This window comes from Sphaeramia orbicularis, chromosome 16 (genome assembly GCF_902148855.1).
Source record: "Sphaeramia orbicularis chromosome 16, fSphaOr1.1, whole genome shotgun sequence".
In the NCBI taxonomy this organism is placed as follows: Eukaryota; Metazoa; Chordata; class Actinopteri; order Kurtiformes; family Apogonidae; genus Sphaeramia; species Sphaeramia orbicularis.
The window spans coordinates 24,383,351-24,404,856 of NC_043972.1; the positions used below are offsets into that span (position 1 = coordinate 24,383,351).

The 21,506-nt window shown below is 38.6% G+C and overlaps 1 protein-coding gene across 2 annotated transcripts in view; it reads right to left on the reverse strand.

The window, feature by feature from the left end:
* Window positions 1–2,716: 2,716 nt before the first annotated feature.
* ankib1b (ankyrin repeat and IBR domain containing 1b) overlaps window positions 2,717–21,506 on the reverse strand; it is a 42,740-nt gene continuing 23,950 nt past the window's right edge. For both annotated transcript variants that reach the window (XM_030158589.1, XM_030158590.1), the window contains exons 11-20: window positions 21,081–21,211; window positions 16,886–17,020; window positions 15,659–15,745; window positions 15,284–15,350; window positions 13,297–13,442; window positions 12,862–13,040; window positions 12,682–12,733; window positions 8,252–8,363; window positions 6,220–6,266; window positions 2,717–4,467 (exon numbers count right to left, since the gene is read on the reverse strand). In XM_030158589.1, the coding sequence (XP_030014449.1) occupies window positions 3,547–4,467; window positions 6,220–6,266; window positions 8,252–8,363; window positions 12,682–12,733; window positions 12,862–13,040; window positions 13,297–13,442; window positions 15,284–15,350; window positions 15,659–15,745; window positions 16,886–17,020; window positions 21,081–21,211 (1,877 nt within the window). In that variant the 3' untranslated portion in view covers window positions 2,717–3,546. The remainder of the gene's footprint in view (window positions 4,468–6,219; window positions 6,267–8,251; window positions 8,364–12,681; window positions 12,734–12,861; window positions 13,041–13,296; window positions 13,443–15,283; window positions 15,351–15,658; window positions 15,746–16,885; window positions 17,021–21,080; window positions 21,212–21,506) is intronic.

Consider the following 21,506-nt stretch of genomic DNA (forward strand, 5'->3'; position numbering starts at 1 on the left):
CATTTTTCAGGAAACACTTGATACAGAAAGTTCAGGGAGCTGTAAACACAGGAAAAAGGTTGTTGCTATGACCATTTGTAGTACTTTTGTAGATAGGACATCTGTCTATATTTTTTCACTTTAACCTACTTTTAAAAACCATAAAAGGACAAAAAAACCCAAAAAAATTCTAAAATCCGATTTGAAAAATGTATTTAATTATGCATTAATAACACAAAGATGTAACGAACCTTTTCAAAGACTTTAAAAGTGAATATTGGTTCCAAATATTAGTATAGAAAATTAAAATGGTAATAAATTAAAAACTATACAGGGTGGGGAAGCAAAATTTACAATATTTTGAGGCAGGGATTGAAAGGACCAGGTATGGACCAATTAGTTTATTGAAAGTCAATGAGAATTTATTTGCCACCAAGAAAATGACATAATAGAAAATGTTTTTATTCTATGTGCCTCCTTCTTTCTCAATAACTGCCTTCCAACACAGCTTCCTGAAACTTGCGCAAGTGTTCCTCAATATTGGGGGGTGACAACTTCTCCCGTCTTTCTTTAATAGTATCTTCCAGACTTTCTCGTCATAGTTTTGCGCATAGTCATTCTCTTCTTTCCATTATAAACAGTCTTTTATGGACACTCCAACTATTTTTGACAATCTCCTTTGGTGTGACGAGTGCATTCAGCAAATTCACACACTCTTTGACGTTTGCTTTCCTGATTACTCATATGGGCAAAATTTCTGAAAAGGTATGGATAATAGTGTTAGTATGATTATGACATCAATATACGTTTGTTTCAAAACACACTGACGTAGTGGCCTGCTGAGAAAAAACAAGTAAATGTGCATTGTAAATTTTGCTTCCCCACCCTGTATTCAAATATTTGACATAAAAGCAGATCTTTACATACAGGTTTTTTCCCCTAAAAGCGCTGTATCAAACACGTTACTCATAATAATTAGAATTTACACGGTAATGCTAACGTCTGTAATTTTACCGCGGTTTATCGTTATGCGGGTAATCGTTACATCCCTACTCTCAATATAATCTACACTAAACTTTTAATTTGGTTGTACATATGTATAATGACAGTAAAGGCATTCTATTCTATCTATTCTAAAGCTAATTTCAGATTAAACTTACTTCCTCAGTATTCTCGTAGCGGGTGGTTTCAAACACAAGCAACAAAAACGCCGTTAAAACTCAACACATAGTTTATTGGCATCACACATCAAACATTGTTCATATAAAGAGGGAATTATCAAGTATAGACTATGAAAGTGCAAATAGCATTTCAAGGATTAGTTGCTTTACAATAGAAATCTTGATGAGTTACAAAATGTTATATATATGCCATTTTAAAATAAGTCCCTGGACATTAGAGGTGAAATACAAAGGAAGTACAAACTCCATTTCGACTGGTACACAGTTCGTGCACAGCATACTGTCCACACAAAAAGGGCTAATACGGTCTGTTCTGGCTTCCCTTTGAAGTCCACCCAGTTAGCTCCACTAACCATATGGCACTCACACTTCAAGACACTTATGTCAAGCAATCGTTCTGTACTGTGGCTCTGTACGGTCTGCGGGACGTGAATGGAATTTTGGTCAGTTTTATAACTCCAACACTGATCAGCGTTGTCAGTCAATATATTGGCTACTCACAACCCATCTGCGTCAATGGATCTGTTGAATTTTAATAATACCTACTTCATATTGCCAACTTTCCTCTGTTTTAGTGTCTTTCGGGTAAAGTAAACGGTGCACGTACAGTAGGTCGTTCTCGTTCCAAAATTAGTGATTTTAGCTTTTAAACCACAGAAAAAAAAAAAAAAACCAAACGTTCTCAAGAAAGCCCAAGGTCAAGATGCTCTGACTGCACAAAAAAATGACAAAATAAACATTTGTTCCAATATCTGGGGGGAAAAAAAAAAAAACATGAACTGTTATCATATCAACTCGTAGCAAGTCAGTTATCCTTTAAACGTAATACTACTGGAACAAACGAAAAAAGCCTCATGCTCCAAATATTTCAATGAATACAAATAAGAGCTCATGTTTGCACACTACAAACTTGATGTGAGAGAAAAAAACTTTTAAGGGGTAACAGTGTTTTGTCTTGTTTACACCCATAAATACTGTGTAATTAGCACTCAGAAAAAGGTGTGACAAAGAATTAACGGTGATTGAAATAAAGGCACTGTTCTCTAACCGCGTAGAGAACCGCTTCAAACACGTGGGACTCCCCACGGTGTTTGAGATGCAATACAACATTCAGGTTTTTTCTCTTCATGCGTGACCCTGTAATCCAGGACGTCTGCAACAGCCAAAGGAAGGCTTTTCTTATAGAACAGCTGAAAACCACCCAGTGCTAAGTTACAGTGACTGGTTTTATTCATTAATTCGTTGAAGTCTGGATGTGATTGTGTGATTATCTCTGTCACTGTGTCCGTCTGCAGTTGAAAACCACGGCTGCTCTGTCAGTCCCGGCTCCCTACGTTCAGCTGCTTTACTCCAACATTAATTGAAGATGCGCTACAATGGAATCTGGAGTCTACTGTTACAAAGGTGTGAACTAAATGATATGAGCAGCCGCAGTGGGCTTGTCAGTGAAAGTTGTTTCTCAAGCTCAGGAGTTATTTCTCATTAAAAGTGTGAGATGAATAACAATTGTCGAGGACCGTTTCAGAAATGCTTTGAGGAAACCGCGTACTTTTCATTGGAATAAATTAATCAAACTTCTTGTGAAATGTTTCACGTCATAAAGAACACAACCATTTTGGTCTTAACTACAGATTTACACTACAGCACACTACAGCTTTTTTTTTCTTTTTTTTTTTTTTTTAGTGACATCTGAGAATATCACCCAGCCGAAATCTCAAATAATAAAAAATATGGCTCGAGACTTTCACATTTCAGTTCAGCTGAGTTGTTGAGATTGTAATAAGCAGGCACAATTTGCTTTGAAGAATCCACTTGGTGACTGCAAACTGTGCTTTTGCTAGTCAGTGTTTGGCACCTATAAAGTAGGCAGAGGTGGACAGGAGTGACATCTGTGTCTCAGCCTGTAACCTACAGAGTCAGTCTTCAAACTAATTATTCATCTGATCTTTATGTACAGCTGACCTGATCTGAACACATACAGTAGGTTCTGCTCCAGTGGAAAAAAAAAAACCAACACACACACACACCTGCACTCTGCTAAAGTCTCTAAGCCTATGTGTCTGTATCGGATTTCTGGAAAAAAAAAAGCATCTTAGTAATTTTTCTATCAGCACAGAATCTATTTAAGGAAACCTATCCTCGAAAATGGTTAATGTTTTCTTCAGTTCCTGTTTTCTTCTCATACAGTTGGTTGTTGTAGAGCTGACGTTACAGTAAATGAAGGAATCCCACCTTCTTCTTTTCAACCAGGTGCAAACTGATGTGTCCTTCATGCTGGTTACATTCGTTCTGATGAGATACTACACATACTCTGCGACTGATTTTGCTATCTATAGTGGTTTTTTTGGCCTTCTGATATCGCTCCGTCCTCTTTGTGCCCGTCAGATCATACCAAGTGCACTTGTTCCTCCCACTCAGAAGAGCTGGTGCTGGGCAGCTGGTCCGACATAGAGTCACACCGTGGAGTGTCGACGTGGCATACCTTCAACGCTCCCCGATCGGCGCGTTCTCCGCTTGGGTCGAGCGTGGCCATGTAAGGCAGCGGCACGGCGTCCAGCCCCACCAGGTCCAACTGGGTCGGCCTCTCGGCGACCGGCGCACACTCCTTCTCCTCCGTGTCGCCGAGTCTCTGAGAGCAGAACGCCATGTCTCCCGCCACTTCCTGAGGTTTCTTGTTTTCAGGGAGGACGACCACGCCGGATGCGTCGTCCTCGTCCTGCAGGCATCCGTCCTCATCTGCGTGGAGTGCGGCCAGGTTGGAGTCGGTGTCGGAGGAAGTCGGCGGGACCAGGGTGATGCCTTGAGGATTCATGTCATGGAACCAGGCCATGATGTTGCCCAGCAGGTTAGCGTTCGCCGCCAACGCGGAGGATGAGGACGGGTTGTGGCTGCCGCACGTCATCGAGTCTATGGTGTCGCTGGAGGAGGAGAAGAGGCCTGTGGAGGAGTTGCTTCCACCTGGATTCACCGGTATGGGTACGGATGCCCTGTAGGTCCTGTGGTGACTGTCAGAATGCTGTGCAGAGGTGGGGGCACCCATGGGAGCAGAGTAGTGGGTGCCGAGTCTAGCCAAACTTTCCCCCAGCTCCAGCAGCTCGGAGCTGCTCAGCGAGGCTCTGGGGAGGGCGTCCACACCCGGGGCGCTCTGTTCAAGACGAGACGGCAGGGAGGTGCCGATCGCACCCAGTGACGCTTCATTGGCTTGGACCTCGTGGATGGACCCGCCCCCTGCCATCCCAGACTCCTGAAGGGACAGCTGAATGGCCAGGAGGATGTTAGGGTCGTCGTCATCCAAAGAGCCAAGACCCTGACAGAAAAAAAAACACAGTCAGTGAACCCGTTTACATGGCCCCAAAAAATCTGATAACTGGAGTAATCAGGTAAGTATAATAATCAGACGCATTCACATGCACTTCAGAAAAACCCCAGTTTAGATTAGGAATGTAATGATATGAAAATTTCATATCACAGTTATTGTGACCAAAATTATTACGGTTATCATTATTATCGCGGTATTGTTGAAATTGTGCTCAAAATGTTCAAAAAGTACTTATACACACACTGAAATAATTTACCCACGTTGTATTTTGGGAAAGAAAGAAAGAAAGAAAGAAAGAAAATAACAGCATAATATTTTTTTATGTTGCAGAAACATTCAAATATTAACATGCAAACATCAAACACACAAATGTGCATTAAAGATGGAACCTTGTGGACACTGACCATTTTCCGTATCAAGTTTGAGTTGTTTAAGATTCTTTTTTAGAGATAGACAGACAGACAGACAGACAGACCGACCAAAGTGTGGTAATCAAACACGGTTATCATGATAACTATAATTTAAACGATAATACTAACCATCAGGAATTTTACCATGGTTTATCGTTATACCGATAGTCGTTACATCCCTAGTTTAGACGTTTCAAGTCCAGTCGACTCAAACATCCTGTTACTGTCTACTGCTCACATTTGATCACATCACTTCCATTTTCTATGATTTTAATTGTTTTTACACATTTGCAGATGTAATAGAGCAAAATAAATCAGATTAACACATATATATGCACAAAGACGATGGAGTATTAGGGAGAAGTCCTGGTGTGTTAATCTGATTTCTTATCAAATCAGATCAGATCAGACTAGAATCATGATAACTTCAATGACTGGATAATGACTGGAGTAGTCACAGAACATGGGTAGTTTTTATGCCACATTTAAATGGCTGATTTGCATATTAAAATCACTTTAAGGATGGTTTATGATGCAGGTTTTTTTTTAAACAATTGAATAACAAAATATAATGTGCTTTGGTGACATTTACGAGAAAAGTACATCAAGTTATAGTGTATATTTAAATAGAAGAAATAATTACGTCAATTTACATACTTTTCATAGGTTACTGCTGAAGGTTTCTCATTTCTAAGCTTATTTGTCTTTCTATTTAATTACTTATCAGGCGCTAGAGGACACACACAGCAGTGTTACAGTTATTTTATGGATCAAATTGAGATTTGCTAGTGTTAGTTTTTGCTTGAGAGCAAAAGTGAGAATAATAACAATAATTGTTGGTTTTGTGAGTTCTTTTTAATGAACAGTCAAAGTTTATCATCTTGTTAAAGTCAGTATTTCTGCATGAGATGGAGGAACTCTGCAACTATTACAAGACTGAAAAGTGATAAAAGTGTCACACTGGTCATGTTAACAGACACTGATAGAAGGGATCTCGCTCTTTATTCAAGGTTTCTGCTGTAATTCAATTTTATAGTTGAAATTTTAATCAGCCTTACAATTGGTTTCTAAGGCCCAATTTTCCACTGAATTGAACCTTTGGATTCGTTCTTCTTTCTTTTGTGTTATTTAATACTGTGCAGAAAAAGACACAGAGTGCATTGGGCTTTTTAAAATGGTCATGCAAAACTGAAAACTTTAGTACAATATTACTGAGAAACTGACTGTAAAAGGAAAGCATTAAGAAAAAAAAACAAGCTAATCTGTTTTGGCATTACGCGCAAAGGTTCAGAACCTTGGGTTGAGATGAAAATGTTAACGGTGTACTCACCATCAGGGGAGCTTGTCTACGTCCACCTCCAAGATCCTGTGTGTCATCTGCAGAACAGAAAAGGACAAAAACACAGAGTCGTAATACAGCCATTAAACTGAATCTTTACTAATTTACCCCCTGCTAATTACCGCATTTAGGAAAATCATCATCATTTTAGTAAACACTATGTAGTAATAACTATGTGCCTTCAGCATTTTCCCTAGAAATCTTCTAATTCGCTATCTTCATCTGAAATCAATTAATCCTTCTTGGCACGACTGAGCCCATTCGCTGGCTTCGCAACCGCTAACATTGGCCGTCGTTCACACCGCACTGCCAAATACAAAGCAGCACTGCGATGGATTAAAATGATTGGTTGGCTGTGCTGAACTTTGGTCTGTTACTTTAAGCTGGCTTCTGGTGAAACTGAGGTATTAAAATGTAAGAGTGGATACTTCAATATATTATTTAAAGAGCAATCACAAACCTGGCAGCATCATTAGTAAATAAAGTGTAGTGTTTTATTTTCTGTATTATCAATATTTAGAAATAGTGGCATATTTCTCTACTGTCACTATGGAAAGCACAGAAGTGGAAACTGTAGGTTCACATTATAAAACTGTGCCAAAATATCCACAATTTTAAAGCACTTTACAAATGGATGGTCAGGTCCCAGTACAGGGGGGGCAGGGCTTCTTGTTAATTGATGGGCTATTCCATCCTCTTTCTTACCTTTGTTGGTATGTGCTTGTTGTTTACCATGTTGGTATGTGTCACTTCCATTATTGTTAGTATGTGATAATTGTTGAAATATATTGTATTATAAGTTACGCAGACTATAAATTAACTCTTTCATGCATGAATTATGAGAATCTTAGTCAATATTTTTTCCTGGAGTGTTTTTATTCCTCTTTAGGCATGAAAAAAACAATGCAATTAAATTTTTTTTTATGAATCTATTTTTCATGGAGTTAAAAAATGTCCACTCAGCTGGACATTTTTTAACTCCATGAAAATGTAAATAATTTGTGTCAAATACAGTTCTTCATCTTTTCACGGTCATCAGATATGACCCATTTGGACATTCAGAGGCTCCGTAGTTACCGTGGAAACACCGTCATCTTCTACAACATTTTTTCACCAGTAAAACCCATGAGGTTGGATCAATGAGAGTGGATGGAGACACTTAATTAATGATAGATTTGCTGAAAAAGTCGCTTTTTTTCTGTTTTCCCTGTTTCTGATTTAATAACCTTTGAATTTACTCTGAGTTTTAATAAACAGCAACATGATCAACAGATTAAATATAATAAAATACCAACTTGACAGTGAAAAAACGCTAAATACAGAGGATAATATAATAATAAATGATGATAAAACACTTAAGAAAGGTTAAATAGAGAGAAAAATTCATTTGGGAACTGTCATCAAAGAAGCGCTGGGTCTTTATGGGTTAAAAATTAGTAACATTTTATTTCCTAGCCTTTATATTCACTCATGCAGATATTATGCAGGTACTGTTATAGTAGTTCAGTTTAAATTACATTATAGAATAGCTGTCCACTGTTGTGACCACTATGCAAGAAAGGGTTAAATAGCTACTATGTGTAATATACATCAGTTTTCCTAATCTGTTTACTGTTGGTTATTTAAATTATTAGGACTCTAAACTGATGTAACTAGATCTTTAAGGAAGTAAAAGTAATGTGTAATATTGTATAAATGTGAGATGGGGTGGGATTTAATAAGTTTTCTTCTTCCCACTCCTTTTTGAGCAGTACATATTCAATTTATTTTGTTATTACCAGCGTATATGGCAATTGCTATATTGTCTTGATCACCTTTATTTATTAATGTATTTGCTCTGATATTAGTTCCTTGTACACAAATAATGTTTTGTTTTTTTTCTGCTCAAAACAAATAAATGAATGAATGAAATTTTGATGTTAATAATGTACAGTAGTAGTTCACAGGGAATATAAATGTGTAAAAAAATAAGTCAAAGTACTGATGGTGAATAGTGTGGTTTTTTTTATTCTTGCTTCAGTACCTAAAGTGCCGTCGCTTTGGTCATCCTGGTCTGGTGTGTTGCTACGGAGACTGGACATATCACCTCGCCTCCGCTGCCGGTGTCTCCGTCTATACTGGAACTCAGCATATTCCTTCATTCAAAAAATAAATAAATAAATAAAAAAGAACAAAATTAAAAGAGTGAGTGACTGTGCATCTTAACTGTCAATATTATAATGAACCCGCCGACTCTTAACTTGAGATTTCTGGCAGATTGTCAGTTAGGAGAGTTAAAATGATAGAGAAGTAATTAAAACAGATTTTGTTTCACAGAGCGTGCCTAAATTAAATTGACAAAATAAATAAATAAATTAGCATAGTATGTGTGTATGCATATGCTCCTGTTTCTAATTATAGGCTATCTATTGACATCTAAGTCAGTCTGATTGGTATTTTGATGATGCTGATTAACAGTCAGGTATGTACGAAGAGACAGAGATCCAATTATTGTGATTTACTGATAGGACGGCGGCGGGAAATTAATGACACGCTGCAGCCGTTTGACGAAAAATGATACATAATAAAGTTGCGTTCGCACCTGTTTTAGACATAGATGGAAGACGATGAAGCTCTGCACTCAAGTTAAACTTCTGCTGTATCCATCATATCTTTGGTGTTGTGACAGTGTCATATTCATCAGCGCGTACACTGGTCAGTGATGGCAGAGAAAGTTACAGATCCTGTTTTTGATTGAGGTAGATCTACAAACAATGACCTGCAGCTTCTATTTAAACATCTAATACGTTCATATAATCGTAAGTCTGTCACCGTAACTCCGTCTTTCATGTTTCCACCGTTCTAAAAATAGGCCGTTAGGATGGGATCTGCAGGCGCTATAAGAACCACAGAGCGGACCATCTGTAGCTGTGCCTCGGAGGCAGTGTCGTCAGGCTTTGATTATTACTATAGTGTTCCCATTAACTACTGCAGCTGAGATACAGGCTCTTAATTAGGGACGAAGAAATAAAAAAAAGTATTTTTAGCACGGTTCGGTGTTTGACATCTGGTGACATTATCCCTCAACTTCTCTGTAGTCTGATCACAAACTAATGTGTTGACAAGAAGAGGTCGTTGACAGGCATGTTTGTGGTTGAAACTGTGCAGGAGAAAGGTGACGGAGGTAAGAGGAGGATTTCACCCGGGTTCGTGTCGTTAATTTATTCTTTTCTTGATGAGCAACATCTTTGTAGTTCAGTTCAGGCCAAGCTTAATTAAATCTGTTGTTGTAGCTTGTACACTTAAGTGAATGTGTAGCTTTGTGCACCACCTTTCTCTTTAGAATCAATAAGAGCCTTACACAGTACAGTAAACAAATAGATACACATTAAGGTCCAGTGGATGTGACAGTGAGAAAAAGAGACAGATAACTAGTTTGTTCCAATTCAGGCCAACAGTGGACTGGAGTTCATTTCTTATGGAGCAGAACAAGAGGTTTGTCACAGAGCCAACAGCGACTCAGCGCTCCGACTGAGTGTTCAGACACCTTTAACCTGATGTCGTGTCAATTATGTCGTGGCACATACACAATGTCCCTGCATCTGAAGCTGTTTTTAGCTTTTTTTTTCCCCCCATTAAGTCGTCCCACAAGATGTATTTCTTCCACCGCTCTGATATTGTTCCAGGTTTTCTTTTAAAATTCTTACAATATCGCGGTGATCTAATTACAAGTGTTTCCTCTCTTGTGCTTTATTATCGGCAGGTTGGTATCTAGCTGCTGTTATTCTAGAAGGAGTGTCACAAGGAAATTACAAAACAGCCAAAGAAACACACATTTGTCCGTATTTATTGTGTTGCACCGAAAAAGGATGCAGGTCAGTAATCAAACCATTATGTGGTCGGCAGTTTTATGACTCAAAGTGTTAACCACAAAGGCCTTCTGCTAATGTGCAATGATCAGGAGTAACCTGAGCAACGTGTTTGCCAAGGTACTGTGCTTTTAATCATTCCAACTGGGTGCACAGGGAACACTGAACCATCTGGCAGACTCCGGTTTGCTAAATAACATGATGATCTTTGGGTCATCATGGTGTGTTATTTCACTGTAATAGAAAATGCCGAAACCAATGTCAAACCGGCGACATTAAATTTATCATAAAAAATCATAAATGCACGCTTGAAGTTTAAAAAAAAAAAAAAATTATATGGTTGAGGCTGTTTTATTTAATTGTATCGTAATCACAGTTTTTGCCCTGGCTAATTAAACCTGATTGAGTATGATATGAACATGTGCCTGCATTACTTCAGCAAATCAAGCACTTCTTTTTCACCAAAACAGATGCTGAGGCCTGTCTCCCAAACATCGATGGTTTGATGGTTTACAGCCAAAAGCCATAAGTGAAGTGTTGATGTAGGGCTAGGCGATATGGAAAAAAATCATATTACGATAATTTTTGTCATCTCAGACAATATCGATATGTATCACAACATAAATCTAATCACTATTTTTGTCAAGCTTAAATTTTCTGTTACTCATAAGTTAGTTGTGAAGACATCAGAAGGTTATTTTTGATTTAATGATGACTTATTTTCTGTCAGAGGTTGAACATGACAGATGTGCTGAAGACATACCTGTCAAGTTTTGGGTTTGAAAATAAGGGAAATTTTTCGCCGCCCACCACGAGCTGTCCCATCGCCCCAACCAAGCTTCAGTGTCCTTTACATTTTAACACAGATGTACAAGAAATCCAAAATACCACCTTGTCAACCAAATTTACAAATGACAATTAGGTGATCAGAATATGATAGGCTTACCTTTGTTGACACTAAAATGCTCTTAACATTTCTATTTTGTGATACAGCCTACATGAAAACACAGAGGGGCATTGAGGCACATATATTTATTTACTTTACATATTTAATTACTTTACATACATTCATTTCAAATGGAATGTTTTTAAGTTAGAAATTTTCATTTTATTTCCAGTACACATTTTCTTCTAATGTGCCATGTTCACTCATGTGGCATTTGTGACCTGGTCTGCTTCGGTGGTGTTTCTAGTCACAAATGCTGACATCGTCTGGGCATGTTTCTGTGCCTCCAGCCTTCGTGTGTGCTTGGCAGATTTTTCATGCTAATATCGTTTCTTCCCCCGTGTGATATACTAAAATCACTGCAACACACCTTGCAGAGCGCGTGATTGTGCCCCATCACACTCCTCTTTAGAAACGAAAACATGCTGTCCCATTTTTCCAGATATTTACAAGATTTCTTAGTTTTTTTGCCAGAGTCCCTTCTCCATCACATCCATCCATCTTTCACATATGTTTTTTGTTTTCCCGCTGTCGGCACTACTAAACTAACACCTAGGTTACTGCAGATGGCAGTTCTCGCAAGGCTAGTGACAGAGCTCAGCTAAGAGAGACAGAAGAATGCGTTTCATTATTATTATTATTTTGTTATAATACGGGAGATTTATGGGATAATATTAGTAAGGGAGGACAGCGGGAAAGGGGGGTAAACTACGGTAGTTTCCCAGCCAAAACCCGAGACTTGACAGGTATGGTGAAGAACATTATACAACTGTTTCAGATCAATAAAACAGGTCCATATATCTAAAGCTAAACTAAAAGTCTGATCAGCAGGCAAAAGCTTTCAAATTTTAAAAGAGAACACAAACAAAACAGACCATCTTTACGAAACAATACCGGGGGTATATACGTGGGGGTGCATTCCGTAACTGCCATAACTGGTGTAAACTGAAAATGAAAATGAACATGCTTTGAACGTCTGACTCCCGGCTTCTATGCCGTACCCTACTTTCAGTATTCCCGTCGCCTGAGTTCTTGGTCAATTTTTCTCCTGAGGGAACACTCATTATCTCCCATTGCAGCCCAAACATTAGCATGTGTGCTGCGGCTGCTCTTACGTCTGTGCTGTGAGCGTCAAACCTAACTTGACGTAGCTCTAGTGTGATTGGTTCGGTGCACCACTACTTAATTATGACTGGCTGTTCTTGTGTCGGTCAAAACACGGACGAATGAATTCTATCAAACTTGTATCGAGCATGTCTCATACTTCTATTGAGTAAAAGTTACACTGCAATATATAACTTTATCATTTATCGCCCAGCCCTATGTTGATGTAACAATGGGCTCCTGTTTGGCTCCTGTTTGCTTTTTGTTACTGGGTCCCAAATCATTTACTGCTCAATTCTTAAGAGATTATTTGATTTGTGCATTTTAATAAATGAAGTTATTGTGAGCAAGAGGCAAATGTAATATTTTCTTTCTACAAACACCAAAAGAGTACACCTGAATCATTTGATTTTAACGTTTTCTTAACTGTGTGTTTTACCACAAACTTAAGATGTCGGGATGAAAATTAACCTCTGATGTGTTAGGTCATGATAGTTGCTTGTTTTAGGGCAGATTAACAGTCAATATTTCAGTCAACGAGCTTTAAAACTTTACCTCAGGTGATGCAAATCCTAAATACTCCCAGTCCCATGTGCCGCCGGCAAAACTGCAAATCAGCAAGAGGCAGAAAAAGTACAATAACATCACTCACTGCAAAAAATACAACGTGTTATTCTTATATTTCACTGTGGAACCTGGTTTGACATTTTGTTAACTTGCAGGTTTGTGTGCTACCTGCGCCTGGGGGCCTCTGGAGAGTCATTGGGGGCCACTCCTCTGGCTACGGAGGCCAAGAACTCCTGCCTTTTCTGCTGCACTAAACACGCTGCGCGGATGATCTTGTGGCGCGGAGTCCGCAAGTAAGGCCGGTTCACTTTCTGCGCAAGGTCCTCGGTCACCATCTCCAAGTCCGTCTGAAAACACAAGAAAGAAAAACTCAGTCAGGCAGCGAGTGATAGTGTATAATATAAAGTCGAGTATTTAAAAATTGAAGTGCCGCAGTACAAGTGGACTACTTCAGGGGCCGAAGCCCACTTGTAGAAGAAAAAAGAAACACATCCATCTATTCAAATCATGAAGTGGAAAGCTTTAGTCTCACATCTCTAATGACTGTAAGACTGTTGCTGGAGTGAACAGTGGTCTTTTTTTGTTAATAAGTACGACTCAAACCTGCATAAGCTCGTAGATCTCTTTCTTTGTGCTTTTGGGCTCCAGAAAGAACCCATAAGGATAAGAGCACTTCAGAATGCGACGAGTCTTTAGTAGTTCTAGGACCGCATCTTCAATGAAAGTAGTGTCAGGTGGGCCTCCTTCTCCTGGGAGACAAAAAGAGATGTAGAAATTAACATCCACTTCAGTTTCTAAAAAATAAATCCCTTTTACACAGGATGATACGCACAGTTCTGAACCAATCAGTACAATGTGATGAGAAGGCAGAAGCGTAGTCCTGAAACAAAGCACAGCGAATGTCTGTTGCTGCATTGTACTACATCTACTGTAGATATTTCTGTAGTGTCCAGTTTGACAGCAAAGGAAAGCTGAGGATTGTGCTGGGCTTTGTTGTTCTTGCAACTTGAAATCTCTCTTGAGAAACTCCCAAGAGAACTTATTATAGTAGGTGAGAGTCATGCTCAAACTGATCCGATGGTACAGAGTAATCTATATTTCTGATTAAACAAAAGAAACTAAGATATTACTCAGGGAAAGCAAACATCTGTCAGGACAGTGTAGCATCCTATATGTATTTGTCATTTCTGGAACAGAAAAAGCTGAAAAATCATGTTTATTCTGTGTCCAAATACACAACGGTCTAAAATGGCTGATTTTGGTGTGACCAAGACTGCGAACTAATGTCTGCAATTTAAACCCTAATATAATTATACAGATTAGATACTGTAAAACTAATTTTAAAAAAAGTGTCGGCATGTGACATCAGTAACATAAAGTAGAGTTGTCTTATGTCACGTCCGGATAAAACATCAAGCCCGTATTAGTCGTGTAAATACATCCCCCAGTTTTCACAAGACATGAATGTTCTTGCTTAAAAACTAGTGGGAGCTAAAACCGGCGCTAACCTGGTTCACGCTGAAGTACAAACGTAAGCTGACACCGAGAAACCAATGTGTCATATTTCCAGAATTTACCAGGTCACCCTTCAGATTCACTCAGTTTTCTCCGGGCGTCTCATTCTTTTCTGTTTCTGTTCGTCACACAAGCTGAATTATAGAGCTCCAGGTGAACAAACAATGACAATAATGTAGACTCCCAAGAGGTCATGTTAGGGAAGATGTCAGAATGCTGCAAACATTCTGAATGCTAACTCAAGTCTTCAGCATCAGAGTTGTTTTTCCTTTTTTATCCTATTGTTTTTCCGCAGCGATTTTCATTACATTAATAACGTTGTCACACCATATTATTAGCATTATCATCATCATTATCACTATTAGTATAATTATACATTGGTGATATATTGCAGCAGGGGACATAAATATAACATAAAAGAGCATAACTCGCATGCCTTTTTTTCTGCTGTTAGTTTACAAACAGAGCAGCTCATCTCTTTTTTTATTCTATTTCCACCTCATCTCCGCTGGCATGGGATCATCACTCATGCCGTCAGTCTTCCTCTGTGGCTTCTCCAACGCCTACTCAGACGTTTACTCAAGCATTTTAAGCTAAAAGGACTCAGTGTTTAAGTTTTACATCATGTAATTTGGAGTTTAGTTACTTAAGTTACAATAATGGCAAGATTAATGGTAAAATAAGAATCGTTTTTCTGGAATAACTGTAGTCAAGAGGTAGGATGTCGAAATTTTCAACATCTCCAAAACTCTTTTTTTTAGTCATATTAAGTTATTTAAATCAGAATCAACAGCGCTGACATTTAAACCGACTGATGCAGATCGGGACAAAATTTTGTTGCAATTACATGTGCTAATTTAATCTTAAAAGCTCATAAAATTCACAGAGAACAGCTTTTTGGAAGGCATGCCCACTGAATGATAATTAGACCTACTGTTAATAATACATAACTAAAACACCTTTGCGCGCTTCTCTCTCTTGTCTGTTTCATAAAGCGCAACATCAGAGGACTAGATTAAGATGTGTCCAAATGTGTAATAAAGATTGACGTTGTTATGTAAGACTGCACACTCACTTCCACTCAGAGCTCGGCTGAGTTGCTCCATCTTCTCTTTGGCTGTTTTTAACAGGCGCTGCTCCAGCTAACGCAGGAAGACAGAAGCTTTTATGTTTTATTGTTGGATAAAAATGCCTTGAAAAGACTGCCAAACCAAACAATGGGGAGAATAGCAGCAGTCAGAAATAAAACAGTTCCTTTTATTTCTTTATCTATATTGGAAATGAAATAGTCCCAAATATGATTTTATAGTATATGGCATTAGATAGCATGTCCACCTCAGATATTATGTTTTATACTAGATAACAACAGACTGATTGTACAGGATATATCAAATGTCTGACTCAAAACTATGCAAAGCTGGAATAACTTGAAGCAGGATAATCTGTTTACCTGGTAGCTGTGTTCATGGTTCTTGAAGCGTGTGTAGTAGTGCATGAAACGGTCAAGTTCCTGAAAGCTCTTGTGTTTCTTCTCTGCCTGCAAACCGTGATGAGACAGATGTTAGTCACAGTAAATACAACCCAGTGTACGCTGTTCCCCTTTGCAGGAAAAAGCCTGACGCTGTGGTTAAAGAGCAAAGTATCTGAGCAGCACCACAGGTGAAATCAGAACTTGTGATTGTGAGGAATGTTAGCGTAGGAAGTACAAGAGGCGTTATTCACCTCTCTGCAGGAAGGTTCAAGATGCTGTGAAAGTGCATGGTCAGGAGTCTGGACAGCTTGTTTGTGTGTGTGTGTGTGTGTGTGTGTGTATATATAAGGACCCGACATACAACGTGGATACTTTCTGAGATGGACCTTCAAAGGGTGTTTTGTCTCTACAGTAAAGTAAACTGGTCATTGTAATCTGCTCGTAGCTTCAGTCACTTGGTAGATTTTAATTTACAAAGCCATTTTGGGGAGACTTCTTTCTTATTTACGTTCACTGTTAAGAGAGTGAAATCTCTGGAATAAAAGCTGTTGGTCTGTAAATGTTTCACTTGATTGTATGAGTTTTGTTTCTGTGTCTGCAAATGCTTTCATTATTGTAAACTAGGGCTGGGCGATATGGAACAAAATCATATCATGATAACTTTTTTCATATCGGACAATATCGATATGTATCACAATATAAATCAAATCACTATTTTTGTCAAGCTTAAATTTTCCGTTACTCATAAGTTAGGCAGGTTTCCCTTAATGAAGATATTTCCCATCGCAATGGGACCAACCTGGTTAAATAATGGTTAAACAAATAAATACATTTTTAAAATGGAGGGTTGGAATTAGGTTTAGGTTCTGCATTTTTGTTATAATGGTTAATGTTTCCACTTGTTTATGTGCTTGTATAATGTGTACACTGATGTAATTTATGAATACAAATAGGAAAGAGTTGGTGTCCATAGAAATTTATCCAAAAATATATGAGGTCTACACCTGTCATATATGTGGTACATGCCTCTACATTTGGTACAGAGCAAAACACATTTTCAACTGAATATTGTCACAATCTGAAAGAGATTAGAGTGTATAAAGGATATATATCTGTGTCATGGCTATGTTATATAATGTTTCATCTTTTTTTTTTTTTAATTTAACCGACATATTTTTTTAGAAACACTTATCGGGTTATAGTTACCTCTTCAGTCATCTCCTTTGACTGCTCCTCCACCTGCTGGATAACTTCATATCGGGTGCAGCGATAGTAGCCTCCAGTTGATGAGCTATGCTTTTTCCACTCCTCCAGGCAGATCCAGCAGAAGTCATACTTACACTAGAGGAATAGAACACAACTTTTAGATCCTGATGTATTTAACTGATCAAATGTCATTTCATAAACTGAATTATCACATGTTAGAACTGGTCCAGCACAGTCAAGTCAGATATATTTTGGGAAATGACAAAACATTTAGGAAAAACCTTTTCTGATTGCCACCAGAGAAAACACACAACGTAGTGATTAAGGGAACACATGTAAAAATCTTGCCCTTTCCACTTATACAGGGTGGGGAAGCAAAATTTACAATGAACATTTAGTTGTTTTTTCTCAGCAGGCACTACGTCAATTGTTTTGAAACCAAACATATATTGATGTCATAATCATACCTAACACTATTATCCATACCTTTTCAGAAACTTTTGCCCATATGAGTAATCAGGAAAGCAAACGTCAAAGAGTGTGTGATTCGCTGAATGCACTCGTCACACCAAAGGAGATTTCAAAAATAGTTGGAGTGTCCATAAAGACTGTTTATAATGGAAAGAAGAGAATGACTATGAGCAAAACTATTAGGAGAAAGTCTGGAAGATACTATTAAAGAAGAATGGGAGAAGTTGTCACTCGAATATTTGAGGAACACTTGCGCAAGTTTCAGGAAGCGTGTGAAGGCAGTTATTGAGAAAGAAGGAGGACACATAGAATAAAAACATTTTCTATTATGTACATTTTCTTGTGGCAAATAAATTCTCATGACATATATATATATACACACACACACACATATATATGTATATATATATATATGTATATATATATAGATATATAGATATATATATATATATATATATATATAGATAGATATATATATATAGTAGTGAATTGCTTGTAGTAGCTGCCACTAGAAGGCACTCATACATACAGGATGAGCAACCACTGGGTATTGTAGAACAACAGAACACAACAGCCTCTCCAGTCCACAGCCTATTTGGGTGTAAGTGATTTCTCTCGTCAGGCCAAAAGCACCTCTGCGGGTGACAAGTTAGTAGAAACACAAAACCTTAAAGGGTGAGACCTCTGTTGTCTTGGAAACACAATGCTTACATGACACTTCAGTAAAAATCAATACAAAATGACAGTGTGTGGGAGTGGGATGAATGGAGGGACAGACGAGCAAAAAGACAGCATTTTATATGGACAGGCTTAGTGTAAGAAAGTGTGACCATGCTAGAGGGAAAGAAATGGCTGCGAAAAGACAAAGAAATGTTCCTTGGCAACACTGAATCCTGTGTTTCCAAGCAACTGGGGTAAAGCCATTTCTTACCAGGTAATAACAAGTCAAGAGACTGAGCCCTCAGTGGCCTTTCAGCTCGTGAAAGCTCCTCCCAAACTAATCTCCATCTCTAGTCAGCCTCCAGACAGACGATAGAGACAGCCACAGGGCCATCACAGAGACAAACGCAGCATGACTGTCCAGTGCTCATTTCGTGGCCTGCCCTCCAGAGACGGTGTAGTAAGAGACACAGTCATGCAACATGACTCTGTGTGATTATTAGTCTCACACTCTGTTCCTCCACGACTGCCTGAAGAGCCATTTTTCCTGTTTCGATCACCGCTGTGTCACTCTCTCCCTTAATCATTTCATGAAGACTCTAGCCTTTGTTTTACGCTAACCTCTTTACTAAGTGACTTGCAGACTCCCCAGCTGTTTATGGGCATAACAGGAGAATAAGCGACAGCTGTTTAAATGTCATGAGAAACAACTTCAATTTCACATTACAGCATCGCTGCTGTTACCTTCACCAGAACGAGAGATTATTGATTGCAATTACAACTACTGAATTATTAACATCTAAGACGTTAATTACAAAAAGACCAACTACTATGAAATAAAACTGCCACTGGAAAATAATGAGCAATGAGTGAAGATGAACGGCTTCATACTAAATAAATGAGATTTATCTGGAGTGTTGAAAGATACTCTAAAGTTTAAGCCCATAACAGGAATACCAAGGTAACCAGAGGAAATAGACCAGATGGGGATAACTGCATACATAGAATACTTTAAACTAGAGAGGATGTTCAACAGGGTTTTGTGGAGAATTGATATTCCAAACTCTCAACAGCAGGGGGAACGTACCAGAACGCACCTTCAACTACCAAAAGCCACAGAATTAACACTATGTCTCCACACACTGCATCAGTGCTCATATTTTATTGCTACATACATCTGTACAATGATATTATCAAGTTTTCTCCTTTAAGTAAAAAACTCAAAGATGGTGATTTTGATATTTAGTCAAAATATCATTGTGTCTTATAATCTTTTTGTTAAAAGGTGTGGAAATGTCTGGATTTTGAGATGCACTGCAATGTGGAATTCTGCATCAATGCAGTAAATCAATAATCATGAGTCTGCAGTGTATATGAAAATGATGTTATACTAAGATTATACATGTTTCAGCCTCAAATGGACATAAAGTTATAAAGTAACATTGCTATGTTGTTCTCTTGCATTGAATCGTGGGTTAACTTGACATTAATAGTGACACTGTTTAATTATTACATTTTACTATTGAGGTATTAAGAATTTTCCACAAGCACAGAAACAGACAGTCTCTGTTATAACTGTAATTGAGTTTTCCCTCTGCTTGGCCCTGTAAGCTCTGCTCCATCTCATGGATCTATTATGTTCTGTCAATGTTGTCTTTTTGCTTTGCCAAGTTCAGGGTTCAAAGTATCTTCATTATCCCTGAAGGGTAATTTGATTTACAGCCAGCAGTAAATAAACAGATTTTTAAAAAAAAGCATCTAACGTCAGCCATCCAACAGCAACAAATACTGACACCATTCCACATTACATTCACTAGGCCACTGTTACTGCGTGTTACCATGACCAGCACCACCTCACCACTCAATCAAGTTCTCAGCTCTGAAATCAATTTTCTCCAAGTGGAATCAAAGTAAGACCACTTTGTGCCACTGTAATAAGCTCACAAAACCTGTTGGTTTAAGAACTCATTGCTGATTTGTTGCCGTTAACATTTCTACCCAGATTATCTCACTGAATTGGGTTCATTTGTCTCTTGAAGCCGCAGCTCTCTGGTTGGATCTTTCAGAGGCTGCTGGTTCAAGGTTTAGCTTTGACTTCATAAGTAGTATATTTTGTGTGTAAAGTGTGACCTACAAAAATGTCTTTTCAATTTAATAGTTAATACACACTAAGAATAATGTGAACAGACTTGGACATACTGTCCTCTTATTAGAGTCTGTCAATCATATAAATCATCCCGGGAGAGCCACGTTAGGTCTGCATGAGAGACGTTCTTACTATTTTTGCAGTTGGAATGGAGACATGATTTCAAGTAATGCTAGAGGCAAATTGTTTAACAGTAAAAGCATGTACACAAATGCCAGGGAATTTCACCTAACTGCTCGCATTCTGCCACCCTAATCCTTAATCCATCAAACACTTTATCAGGTTATCAGATCTGCTATGTGCAATACACAGACGTGATCAAACCTGGACTGCTATGGAACAGACTGCCCCTGTGTGGTATCTCCTCTATCAGGGCAGCCCTCAGCTATGTTATTCTGGTCAATAATATATACTGTCCACATGCGTAAACTGGAGGGAAAAGTTGTGGACTACGAGTGTTATTGACTCACAGATAGATCAGTCAGCATCCTTAAACATGTATGGCTGTGTAAGTCCAGTAAAGCTGCTAAACGGACCATCCTATTTTCAGTTCATGTTGGTTTGTGACACTTGTGAGATGTTCCACCAGCTCCGTGACTAGACGTGGGTTTACATTTTTGTGTGGTCTGAATACAAGACACCTACTTCTGCTTCACATGGACTTGAACACACTCTCCTTAAAATTCCTGTGCCGTGAGCTAAAATGACTAGGAACCAACCTCCAGAGTTTGGGTAAAAAAAAAAAAAAAAAAAAAAAAAGGTTTTCTGAGTCAAACTTTCACTCTTTGTGAATTTAAATGCAACACAACAGACTGTATCCACTACAGATCTATAGCACTATAGCACTTGTTGTTGTTGTTCTCCCAGACAAATACATTTTGCATTAGCAGTATGAGTTGGTGAAACCTCCTAACTTACCTTGGCGCACTGCATGTGGTTGCAGCCCTCATTTTTCTGTATCGGGGACTTGCAATTGGCACAGGATTTGGAGTTAGTGAGCAACCACAGGCAGTTGGCTGCATCCTCATAAGCTTCACTCACACCAGCCACTTCAACAGGAGGGGGCAGGGAAACAGAACAAATAAAGGCATAGTGAGACAGAACGAGAATGACTACTACCACTGCATCTAAACAGGCCGCTGCGCTGAGTGGGAAATTGTCCTGCCTGACTAATGTGTATTGCTTATATATTGTATTTTGCTAACATCTCCCATGATGCTCATGCACCCACCCGCACACACACATAAACGGAATAATTGGCTATTATCAAAGCACCTCCAATGTGCTGTTTGAAATGCCAAGATAAAACAGGAACTGGGGAAATCGAAGGGGAAGATTTTTCCA